At 50.6% G+C, this 12124-nt stretch overlaps 4 protein-coding genes across 4 annotated transcripts; 2 read left to right on the forward strand and 2 right to left on the reverse strand.

Moving 5' to 3' along the window:
- Positions 1 to 174: 174 nt before the first annotated feature.
- On the forward strand, positions 175 to 2409 carry N7487_009666 (putative C6 transcription factor; the record flags this gene model as incomplete). The annotated part of the gene is made up of 1 exon (XM_056877396.1): positions 175 to 2409. The coding sequence occupies one exon, from the start codon at positions 175 to 177 to the stop codon at positions 2407 to 2409; it is 2235 nt and encodes a 744-aa protein (XP_056725976.1).
- Positions 2410 to 3796: 1387 nt separating this feature from the next.
- On the reverse strand, positions 3797 to 7960 carry N7487_009667 (cytoskeletal protein-binding protein SLA1). The gene is made up of 3 exons (XM_056877397.1): positions 7521 to 7960; positions 4302 to 7446; positions 3797 to 4236 (listed from the first exon to the last, which is right to left on the reverse strand). Exons 1-3 carry the CDS (start codon positions 7716 to 7718, stop codon positions 4211 to 4213), a joined length of 3369 nt encoding a protein of 1122 aa, XP_056725977.1. The 5' UTR covers positions 7719 to 7960; the 3' UTR covers positions 3797 to 4210.
- Positions 7961 to 8576: 616 nt separating this feature from the next.
- On the reverse strand, positions 8577 to 10129 carry N7487_009668 (PRKCSH domain-containing protein; the record flags this gene model as incomplete). Its single annotated transcript, XM_056877398.1, has 2 exons — positions 8577 to 9956; positions 10016 to 10129. 2 exons carry the CDS (start codon positions 10127 to 10129, stop codon positions 8577 to 8579), a joined length of 1494 nt encoding a protein of 497 aa, XP_056725978.1.
- An 829-nt stretch (positions 10130 to 10958) lies between these two features.
- On the forward strand, positions 10959 to 12074 carry N7487_009669 (pirin family protein; the record flags this gene model as incomplete). Its single annotated transcript, XM_056877399.1, has 1 exon — positions 10959 to 12074. One exon carries the CDS (start codon positions 10959 to 10961, stop codon positions 12072 to 12074), a length of 1116 nt encoding a protein of 371 aa, XP_056725979.1.
- Between the last annotated feature and the right edge of the window lie 50 nt (positions 12075 to 12124).

A 12124-nucleotide genomic window follows, 5' to 3' on the forward strand; every position in this document is an offset into this window, starting at 1 on the left:
GAAAGCAGACGCCCGCACTTAGCGGCCTTTAGCATCACATTAGACCTCAACAATGACTTGAATCAATCCAAATCGCCCCCGGATCAATCGGCTCAAACCATGCCTCGATGATTACCACCGAAACCCCGGACTAGCGACCCGACCTATTCATCAAACGCGATCACGGCGGTCGGGATGCCTCGGGCCAGCACTACCCCGGGAGCACGGCTCCGATGCCGACGAGCCTGCGACAGCTGTAAACGGCGGAAACAGAAATGCAACGGTGAACAACCATGTACAATCTGTGTTCAGAGGCACAAAGAGTCGGAATGCCATTTCTCGGATCGGCCCGCACGCCTACTCAAACCAGACGCCAAGGACTCGACAATGTTGCTCAGCGAGCGCATGGTACCATCTCCGCAGCGCGAGACAGCCATGGACCGCCTCTTGAACTCCCTCGAGGACCAAGGAATGAATATGGAACGCCAGGAAAAAGATGAGAAGGAAGGGACAGCTCCCGTGCCAAAGGTGGCACGGCTTCTGCGCGACGGCCAGGGAAAGTTTATGTATATTGGTGATTCGGCGAGTTTATCGTTTTTACAGAGTCTGCGCCGTGTTGTGACATCCTCCATTGGCCGATGTGAGTTCACCGAGGACAACTCACGACATTCAATGCTCGAGGCTTTTCAGAGCAACCCAAACACTAAGTCCGGAGCTCTAGTTGCGCCACCTAACAACGAAGAAGCCCAACGATTGGCTCGTCAGTTTGTGCTTGCTACAAGCCCATTGCTTGACTTGTTTGACCTGGAAGAGTTTCACCCACGGCTAGCTAATTGGGTTGCAAACCCATCGGGCGACGAAGACACCGTTAGCTCTATCTTCTATCTTGTGATTGCCATTGGAGCTCAGGTTTCCGATATTGATCAGACAGTAGCTGAACAATATTTTGGCAGCGGTCGCCAATTGGCCTTCTCAGCCTTTCAGGAGACCCCAAGCATATCCACCATTCAATCATACATTTTGGTTTCCATGTATATGCTCGGCGCATGCAGGCGCAATGGTGCATTTATGAATTTGGGGATTGCTCTACGTGCTGCCTACGCGGTCGGGATTCACCGCAAAGATGCAAACGCGCTCTTTTGTGGGCGTGAGCGCCGAGCGAGGGAGCGAGTTTGGAAGAGTCTTCGGATGATGGATCTATTCCTCAGCGCTTCCCTGGGACGCCCTCCTGCAACTTCAGATTACGACTATGATAGTCGCGAAGATGCTCTAATACCAGGGGAATCAAAACCCAATTTGACCGTAGACCAACAGCTTTCTGCTGCGGTGATTTCGCTCTGTCGAATATTCGAACGGATCTTGACGGATGTGTACATGAAGCAAGTCATATCGATCAATGTTGCAGAGGCGATCTCCAACCAGCATCGGGCTTGGGTGCGCATTCTGCCAGCAATCCTCAAAATGCAGACTGAGCGGCTCGAACATAAATCCATGGAAAACAGCCTAGCTGCAGCTCATGTGTTCGGGTCATATTACTGGTCGATCATCTTGTTGACAAGGCCATTCCTTATATACCGTGTCGCCCAGTATGTCAAAGGCAAACCCGATTCATCTGAAACTCGAAGCGGTAGCTCCCGAATATCCTTGTTTGCCGATGCATGTGTCTATTCCGCACTTCGTGGTCTAGACGTGGTCGATGATCTCGGCCATTATACCTCTCTTCCACGTCGACTACCTTTCCTGATCAACTCTGTTTTTAACTCTGTTATCGTCCTCGGCGCTGCATTCTTTGCCGACTACGATAATCTCCTCCCCTTGGAAGAAGGAATGAACAAAGCCGAACGGTTCCTAGAGCTATTTGTCCCGCACGATCCACATGCATGCCGTTTCTTCCAGATTATCAAATACCTCCGCGCTGCTGTAACCGAATACGTTTCCAGGCGAAACCGCCAATGGATGAATAAGCGCAGCAAACAGGTCGACCAACTTTTTGGTCAAGTAGGTGGTGATGAGGATCGTAACTCCCCGGCCCCAGGAGCTCTACCATTCACTGGTCCGAGTGATGCTCATTCATCTGCACCTGCCACTGCACTATCTCCTGGCTCCCCCGACAAGATGCCCCTTGGAACACCATCCTCCTACCACCCCTCCCAATCCCTCCCTCAACCCCAACTTTCAACCGATAACGATGTCTGGGAAGCCCTGTACAATGGCTCGGACCCCACCGCTGCTTTGTCCTACGATGCAGCCATATCTGCATTAACTACTTCGGGCATCCCTGTGGGTTGCTCTCCCGGTGGGACTATTCCTTCTGGCCCTCCCCCAGTGTCCGGCCCATCCCCGCTTTCTGACGTGATGTTCCCGGATAATGGTCTGCTATACATGGCTGAGGATCTTCCGGTCTTTGGCATCTGGGGGGATGAGTCGTGATTTTCCAGTCTCAGAAAGCCAATTGTGTTTCAAAATTCAAGGATGCGTGATGGAAAGGGGGGGTAATAGCACAGATCTAGTGTGTTATTATCTCGGAGGATGTCCATGTCCATGATGCGATGACTCCCCTCGTATTTCCTTTTTTTTCCCCATATAATTGGACGCGTTTATTGATATATATATACCCCCAAGGGCGAATCGATTTATTTTTATGGACTGTCGTGGCATTGGTCAGATTTCAGAGCACACCAAATGACCAAATCAGGAAAAGGATGTGATGGGATGTGATACGAGTTTATTTTCTTTGTTTGAGATCTCTACTCCGTACCCATTTTTTATCTTCTATCCTCGAGTCCTTGCCATGATATCAACCGTCCATTTGGTCATCTTTACGATCATTCTAGGTCTGAATGTGATTCTGCGTACTCTCACAAACAGAGGAACCAATCTACCACCAGGACCGAAAGGCAAATTCTTGATTGGGAATCTGTTCGACCTACCCTCCCCAGGAGCACAAAAATGGCTATATTGGATGAAACATAAAGACCTCTTCGGTACTCTTTCATCGAGTTCGGATTCGTGTTTAACAATCCGAGCATACACATCCTTTTGAAGCCGGCGACTCGAAGGTCTTGGTAGATGTCTATCATTGACTAAATAGGGAAAATGGTGCGCTCGAATCTATGTTCTCCAGCTGTGCTCAACGCTGGAGACGTCGTAACTATACTACTCCGTACACACTACATGTATAGGAGTGTCTACTCCTATTGTTCTGCCTGTTCCCCCCTTTTCTAGCTCGAGTATCACCTTCCGCCCATAATTTCCCGTGCAACATGCCAGGGGTCCTATCCGGTGAAGGGTGCAATGCCTGTCGAAGCCCAAGAAAATGACTTTGGGGGCTTTAAATGAAGGGAACTTGCTATGTGGCTCAAAGCTGTATTTCACAGCCATCTCGTACGGGAAACCCTGATACCCACCAATGTAGATGCCCTAGCTTTAGAGGTTCCGGGAGCTTGTATGACCCAACTGCAGGCTATATTTGGGCTTCGTGTATATCTGGATTGTAATAAAACCAACCCTTTCTATGCGGGATCACTGATGTTTCGTGAAGATTCCTTTCAATGGCTAAAACACGCATACATTATGTGAGGCCGAGAGACAAGCCCTGGAGAGAAAGGAAATGGTCTTGTTTTGAGTCATAATATACCCCCAATATTTGTTCACATTACTGGACAGAGTTCGATCTGGGTAGCGGTGCTTAGAACTATTTACTGCATGGAGTAAGTAGACCAGGCTAAGTCCCGACAACTCGATGGATTATGTATGAGCTGGTAACCAGCGAGAGGACAAGAGCAAAAAAGGAAACATCCAAACGACAAAATAAAACGGAGAAAGAGAGGACATCCACACAATAAGCATCACCATAGACAGATTTATATGACAGTAAGCTAAAGACAATGAAACATGCAGGATATGAGAGGCATGACCAGATCTGTCACAGAGCACAGGAAAAGAGTATGGATAGCTCGCTAAGTGCGGGGGTTTTGCAAGAAGGGGGAAGAGCAAGAGGATTCGTGGCATGAGCTTCGATACGCGCTGCGTCAAAACGGGGACCAGGGTCATGATATGTACACGTGTTGATTCCAAGGGCACTGGTTCGAAAGGACAAGCTGCGATATGTGAAAAGGACATCCCGGCCTCAGAATGAGCAAAACTTCAGGGCAACATAGGAGGAATTGCCAAAAAAAAAAAAACCAGGATTATATACGCCAGTCTAGTATGGGCGAACACAGAAAGCAGATTAGAAGCCGAACGGGTTATTGGGGGCTGTTGGTTAAGTTAGTTTCTGTTACTTCTATCACCTGTAATAATATGAACAAAAAAACACTTACTAGCTTGCGAAAGGTTGGCTCTGAGTCCAGTCGGCTGTGGCTCAAGCTTCTTGGGGCCATCTGGTTTGACACCAAATCTGACAGAGGGAGGCGGTCCGGTCTTCTGTGGCGACAGAGGAGTGGCTGTTGGTTGCTGGGGAATTGGCGGCACTGGGGGCGGAGATGTATAGGATTGGTTGCCGTAGCCATTGATACCAGTGGGTTGCGGTTGCAGTGCAGGAGGGAGAACGGAGTTGATACCAGTCTGCATTGGTTGTTGGAATTGCCCGTATCCACCAAAGCCTGTGGGCTGCGGCCCAAGTCCCTGGAACCCAGTTTGTTGAGGGACCATACCACCAAACGGCTGTTGTTGTTGCTGCTGCTGCTGGATACCGAATTGTGACTGGGGAGTAAACGCTGTGGGCTGCGGTACTAAGGCATTCTGGTATTGGTTTTGACCCATAAATCCTGTCGCCTGTGGCTGCATTGCAGCTTGATAACGCTGCTGGTTTAGTTCACTTAGACTCTGGCCGGGAGGAGCAACAGGAGGACCCGCCTGGGGAAGGCCTGTCAGTTGAGCCTGCAATGGAGGAGGACCAAAGGAGTTTTGCTGTTGCGAGAAGTTTTGAGGCGCGGACAGTGGGCGCTGGGGAGGCGGAGGCGGAGGTAGAAGTGAGTTTTGACCAACTGCCTGAGGGGCCTGAGGGCGTTGCCTGGCCTGTGCTTGGAATCCAGTTTGCTGAGGGCTGAAAGCCTGTTGATGCTGTCCGATTTGTGCCACTTGCGCAAACAAGCTGGGGGTAGCGCCGGTTTGCTGAGCCTGTTGTACAGCTGGTGGTTGCACGGCAGTGGCCTGCGGCTGTAGGGCAGGCATGGGCGGGGCAGGCTGTGTAGTAGGCTGAGCCGGTGTCGGCTGCAATGGAGTTTGGAGCAAAGTCAGATCCGCCATGGCCCCTGTTGGCTGAGGGACCTGAGCTGCTGCGGGCGGCGGGGTCGGAGTGGCGGCTGCAGTGGCGGCTGCAGATGGCTTAGCAGGTTGCTTCGGCTGTTTCACCTCCCAAGCATCATCTTCAAATCCGGCTGCAGCAGGCTTTTCAGCTGCCGCAGGGGGTGGTGGGCTCGTCGAGCTATCTGGTGATTTAGGTTCGTCTCCCTGTCCGAACGCTTTGGGATCAACCTCCCCGGCTTGGACGTTGGGTGTCGGTCTACCCCTGCGAGTGTTGTTGCGTAGCACACCACCAGGTCCGGAAAAGAGACCCCCTTGCCCTCCGTCCTCGCCATTTCCAATGAATTCCTCGCCGCCGAAACTGACGTTGCGAGGCTTGGACTTGTCCGGGGTACGGCCATATTTAGTATCCAAAACCTTCATCACTCGCAAGGTATCACCCAGGTTTAGACCCAAATTCTGAAGCATTTCAGATGTGATGTCAGGCAGCACAGATTCGTCAATCGCGTCTTTGTTAAAGGATTGCGCATATCGCTCACAGCGATGTGGCCCAACGCCAGCCTTAAGGAAGAAGTCAAACCAATCGTAGTCGGATCGCTGCACAGAGGCCCCGGCCTTAGAAGCTCCGGATTTGGAATCTTTGTTAACGGCAGCCCGGGGTCGGATGCTTGAAAGGGGTTTGTCCTCATCCAGCGAAACACCAGCAATTTTCTCCACATGCTCGAGATCTTCAACAGACATCTTCGAGACAGGGACGGCAATCTTGATACCGTTCACCTTGTGCAGCTGGATTTTGCCATCCTGGAGACCTATGAACTGTGCTTCCACTGTGAAGTCCTTGGTCCGATCCGTCCACTTTCGCACTTTAGTCGGATCAGGCTTCGACTTGATCTTGCTGTCGCGCTTACTGTGGCGGTCCGATGAATCCATCGAGTCCGTTCGTGACTTGCCCAGCGCAAGTTTGGATAGCCGCATTTCCTCCATCCGGTTCTTTTCCACGGTCGACAGGCCTGGTTCGTTAGGCATTAGTGGCGCCTTGGGTATCAATCCTGTGACTTCAACATAGCTGCTGGGGACAACACCCTCCTTGTTGTTCTTCAATCGCCGCACCATCCACCACTCTTCGGACTTGGTATCATCAAGGACGATGACCTCGTCTCCCACGGCTACTGTAACTTCATCGTCGCCTTGCGCCATGAAGTCATACAGGATCTGGCCCTTCTTTGGACCGCCACCTTCCCCCGCCTCGAGCACCTCGCGCAATCCCTCTGCCCGGTAGGCACCGGCGATCTCACCAAGTGCCGCTGCAATCTCGTGAGCAGTGTCTTTGGCACCTGCATGGAAATCGATGCTCTTGCTAGGCTTGATAAGATCGATAAAGACATGCTTTCCTTCGATGGAGTAATGAGTGAGCTTCTCCGCAGTCCATTCTTTCTGCCGATCATCACCTTCGGGAGAAATGAAGATGATTCCAGTAGCCATGTTGATTCCCAAAGTAGTGGGCATCTTTTTTCTCTTGCCCATAACCTCAACCATCTCATTAATGTTGTAGATATGATAGCCAGAGGGTGACCGAGGCGTCATTTCACCTGCCCGGTTGTAAGGGGGAGATGCTTTGACACGTGTTCCATCGTGACCCATAGCAGGCGCCGTCTGCTGAGGACGGGATGGTGGAGTTGGGTCGGGTGAATAACGGTTCATGGGCGGGGACGCATGTTCTGAGGGTGGTCGACGTGGCAGACTAGGCGGCGGAGACTCCTCACGCTCCTCTGCTTGATCGTACGACGGCCGGACCGGAAGACTGGGTGGCGGGGGCTCATCTCTAGTTGTCTCGGCAGGTGCGTCCGTAGGAGCATGCTGCTTGTGAATGATACTGGCGATCGCAGCAGCAGCGGGGTTATGGGACATATCAACCGGAGAGCCGGCGGGCGATGTCTCAGTTTCTTCCGGGGCAGCCTGCGTCGGCCGCTGCGGAAGCGTCGGCGCGGCAGGCTCAGCTCGAGTAGAAGGCGGAGGGGCAGTCGTCGCATTGGAGGCATCCTCGATAATTTCGATGTAATTCGACGGCGCAAATCCATACTCCGAGTTGTATCCAACCAATGTCCAATCCGGATCCGAGGTATCATAAACCATCAGCTCAGCATCTTCTGAGAAGGAAACCTCCTCGTCGGTCTGTCGCGTATAGTCGAAGAGGGCTATAGCTTTGTGCGCTGGGGGTGCCTATTTCATCTAATGTCAGCAATTGTTCATGCAGCGAATGGCTGCGCGGATGCATTCCATCGGCGGAAACTCACCTCTTCGACATAGTTGTTAGGGACTAGGCCTTCAGGTTCGTCTTCATCCTCCCGGCTAGCCTTCTTTTTAGCCTTCCACCAGTCATCATCCGCATTCTTTTCCAATATGTAAAGGAGGTCGCCCTCATGAATCTCGAGTTCGCCAGCTCCCTGTGGCTGGTAGTCGTACACAGCCGAGTAGACACCGATGAAACCCATATTGGAAACAAGTCGTGATCCGACGGCACCGATCAACTATGACGACAGTCCGCTGCAGATGGCAGCGTGTCAACGTGCCAGCTCTAGATTTCGCAGTGATGTAGTTTGGGGGGAGACCGGGTGTTATTGGGGACGCCGTTGATCGGTCAGCCTTGGCGCTCCTTAGTGCGCGGAGCAGGGTAAGTCGGATGCGAATGAGATGACGGAGAGGGAGATAAAAACAATCTAGGCGCAAGGGATTGAGAGAGAGGGGAGAGAGAAGAAGAGAAGGCGGAGGTTAGATTAGGGAGAGAGAGGGAGAGGGCGGGAAGGTGGGCCAGGCGATTAGGGAGTTTACAGTCACGTTGCCTCGTTGCTTATGGGTGTATTTTAAGGACATTCTCTTCAATTGAATGTTTTTGCTACTCTTTCAGGGTTTTCTTTTCTTGCCATCATTTGTATTTGGATTCTCTTAATTCTTTTAATTCTCCGGTAACCTACTTTTCTATTTAAAGTGCCGGCTCCGCAACTGGGGCAACTGACGTACATCTACGGTCTACAGTACATCGCTTTTTGATTCTCTCTTGATTAGTATACTAGCCTTGAAATTGTGTGGAATTGCAGTTAAATTGATTATATCTAACCCTATAATGCTTCTTGGCCTAGAGCTGTCTAGGACTAGGATGTGTAGATTTCCCCACAGAACATATATGTATACTTTCAACGTAAATGGATTGAATGCAATTACACGGGTGAATTCATATGAGATATTACGTGAATATCAGTAATACTGTCTGTGAAAAACACGATATCATTCATATGGGGCTAAAGAAAAAATGAAGTATCAAAATGTACAAGATCTACTCTAACTATACAAGCTCATAGTTCATCCTTAAAAGTCTCCTCACTGCCCTCATTTTCGGGCTTGTTTGAGGATTGCTTTTTCTTTTCGGCCGACTCTTTTTCCTGCTTGGGCTTTTGACCAGCGGAACTTTCGGACGCCTTATTTTCGGGTTGTTTCTCTGAAGATGGCTGCTCGTTCCAATCCTCGTCTTCATCAAGGACGCCCTGGAACTTGATTATGCCATTGCTTTCCACAACCTCCAGCGTCCAGTCCTTGCCATCTGCTTCTTCTTCCAGTAGATTCTTCATCTCTTCCAATTTCTCCGGGTCGATATCATACTTTTTCAGAACCTGCTTGGAGGTTTTCCGAATCTCGCCATTCTCGCGCCTCGCAACCACCTCCACCCGCTCCTCGCCTGCAGATGCCACACGTCCTTTTTCAATTACCTTGCCCTCCATGCCAACAAGTTTGCGGCCTCCGACTTCGATTCCTCCGATAATCGGGAGCTCGGATTGGGCGACATCAGCATCCGCATCTGTAGCAGCATCGGCCAGTTGGTTGGTCATGTACCACTCTTTGATAGCTTCCCACTCGGTGACTTCGTCGGGCATCAGGATTTCACGGCACTCGATAGTGTGTATCTCATCTTGCCGTGGTGGCATGAAAGCAACGTCGTCACATAGACGAGGGGTATAAATCACCATTAAGTAAGAGCACGTGGTGAGTTCCTTGATCCAGCCGATGTGATCTGTCGATTGTGGGTGACAGTGGAACTGCACTTCAACCTTACGCTCGCGCCCCGTCAGATCACATTTGGTCCCGCCACGCAGGTGCTGAACCAAGTACCGCGAGCCACCCTTTGTGTGAAGTTCTGCCACGTCTGTTTTGGCGGACGGTTTCTCTTCCTCGCCTTTGTCGCCGATAAATCTTCCCAAGATGAAGGAATGTGTCTGGGGGTCTTCAATGGGTGGGTAGTTGGGGACACCACGGCCAGCGGGGAGCGCATGGAACTGCTTGATCTGCTTCTGATAACAGAAGGAGTAGGACCACCAGCCAGAGAAGTAGTACATGCACTTCCCTTCCATTTCACGTAGCAGTTCCAGGCCACGATCTGTTGCTCGAGCTAGTTCCTTCTGCTCCTCAGCCTTGCTATTATCCTTGTCTTTCGTTGTATTATGGTCATCGTTCGCGACACGTGGGATCTGGCAGAGGAGTCGCCGGTCCTCAAGTATCATTTCTTCGTAGGTGAATGAAGATCCATTCACATCCTCGGGCTGGTCGGTGGAGTCCGGTGTACCCTTGCCCATGTAAACTTGGGGATTGTTCTGGTCATTGGCGCCGGGGCTGGCCTGGGATTGGAGCAGTGCTTCGGCGTGAGATTCAAGCACATACTCCTCGGGGAAGGCCACTTGATACTTTGAGCAATATCCAACGTCAGTCTTGCTTCAAATCAGTACAAATCAGATCCACCTACCTGGGGATAGGCTAAGATATCGTCATTAATGTTGAATGGCTTTTTATTCGCCCACACGCTGGACACAGCACAGGCCAACACCAGCCACGGTGACAGGGTTGCCGAGTGACCCATTTCTTTTGAATAGATCGGTTTAGAGCGCAGTGAACCAAGGATGACAGTGGAGTCTAGGGGTGGAAGTCAGGTAGCCTGAAGCTTCCCCGCGAAAGGCGCTTGCCGCAAGAAGCTTCAATCTGGCAATGGTAAGGGTTTGTCATGTAAATCAATCGTTTATGGGTACCAGTGGAATTATATAAAGACAGAATCAAACAATTTTCCAAGGCTGGAATGAATCAAATGCCTATGCTGTACCCGGTAGGCAGTCCTCGCATGTCAAGTTTGGCAGTGGAGAGCGGCAGCTGCTCCGTGGCCTTATCTGATAACCACTAATCTATGTCCAGCTATGTACTGGTGTACTTCAAACACTTAGAAGCGGATGTAAATTACAACGTCCACAGAAATGGGGTTTTATAATATGAATATGGGGCAATATCTAGATCCAGACTACAGTGTATTAAATGTATAACACACACACATATATCCGTACTCTATATCCGCAGGATTTCTTGTAGCTTATAGATCCTCCAATTTTCAGGTCACCTGATTTGAAATGCTGAACTCAGCATTAGTACCTGATAAATCAGGTACTAATACTAACCACATATGGTTAGTCTTTTGCTTAGCGGGTGCTGACAGGGATGTTGGTAATAAAATCAAGCCATTTCATTGGTCGACCCGAGCTGACTGATGTCTTGCAAAGCAATTATGGATGATGCCCAGAGTACTGCTCCGTACAAAGAGTTATTTATGAGAGATTGACTAACGCTGACAGAATTTCTTTTCCAAGAACATTCTACTCTTTTTCAACCGTTCCCTTCCCATATAAATAGCCATCATCTTATCCATGAAATTACTTCTCCCACTTTTAATTTGCATCACAGCAATCTTCCTTGCCTATAACCCTTCTATCAAAGACTATCTCAGAGGCTCTTTCCTCACATTCATCCAACAGCAAGCTCCTAGCCTGTCAAAGTACATTGAGACAAAAAATATTCTCAATCAGACCAACCTCAACCTGGAAACCTCGACTCCCATAGTCTTCCCCATCACAGACATGTCCGTTCCTCGCGCAATCCGACAGGCATTCCTTGCCATTGAGCAAGCAGAAGGCGCAGGTGCCCGTGTGCGCCGTTCCATTGGAACTGCCAAGCTCCGCAACTTCAGTCCCTTCCTCATGCTCGACCACTTCACCATTGGCAAGGGTGCCGGCTTCCCCGACCACCCCCACCGCGGCCAGGAGACCATCACTTATTTGCTGTCTGGCGGTGTTGATCATGAAGACTTCGCCGGTAACAAGGGCACCATTGGACCCGGTGATCTGCAGTTTATGACTGCTGGCCGTGGCATCATGCACGCTGAGATGCCCCACGAGAACGAGGACGGTAGCCCCAACGTCGGTATGCAGTTGTGGGTCGATCTGCCCAAGAAGTTAAAGTTCTGTGAGCCTCGTTACCGTGATCTGCGCGCTGAGGAGATTCCCCTCGCCACGGTCGATGAGGGCCGCGTTGAAATTAAGGTCATCTCGGGCCAGTCGCACGGTGTTGACTCCGTGCGCGATTTGGCTTACACCCCGGTCTGGATCTTGGATATCACCATCAAGCCTGGTGGTCGTGTCTCGCAGCCCCTGCCGCAGGGATGGAACTCATTTGCCTACACTTTGGCTGGTGAGACTGTCTTTGGTTCAAATGATTCCACTCGCCTCGTGAAGGAATTCACAAACGTCGAATTTGAGCAGAAGGGTGACTTTGTTGAACTCTCCGTCCCAGATAATGCCGAAAAGGATTCCCGTATCTTCCTTGTGGCTGGTCAGCCTCTGGACCAAAAGGTTGTTCAGTATGGACCTTTCGTACTGAACACTCAGGAGGAGGTTTACCAGGCTATGCTCGACTACCAGACTGCCTCCAATGGATTTGAGAGGACCCGAAACTGGCAGAGTGAGATTGGCAAGCGGATGGCATAGGAATCTTGGATTTTGTTAATTGGGTTGCATTTTTTTTTGAGCTATATGGA

The sequence above is a fragment of the Penicillium crustosum genome (genome assembly GCF_028827405.1).
Source record: "Penicillium crustosum strain IBT 35664 chromosome Unknown utg000004l_segment0_segment0, whole genome shotgun sequence".
In the NCBI taxonomy this organism is placed as follows: Eukaryota; Fungi; Ascomycota; class Eurotiomycetes; order Eurotiales; family Aspergillaceae; genus Penicillium; species Penicillium crustosum.

Excerpts from the sequence above, each read along its gene's own strand:
- N7487_009667 (XM_056877397.1), bottom strand. The coding sequence starts at position 7,718 with ATGGGTTTCATCGGTGTCTACTCGGCTGTGTACGACTACCAGCCACAG. Across the intron at positions 7,447-7,520 it reads CTAACAACTATGTCGAAGAG|GCACCCCCAGCGCACAAAGC; the intron begins GTGAGTTTCCGC and ends TAGATGAAATAG. Across the intron at positions 4,237-4,301 it reads AGCCAACCTTTCGCAAGCTA|CCCCCAATAACCCGTTCGGC; the intron begins GTAAGTGTTTTT and ends CTTAACCAACAG.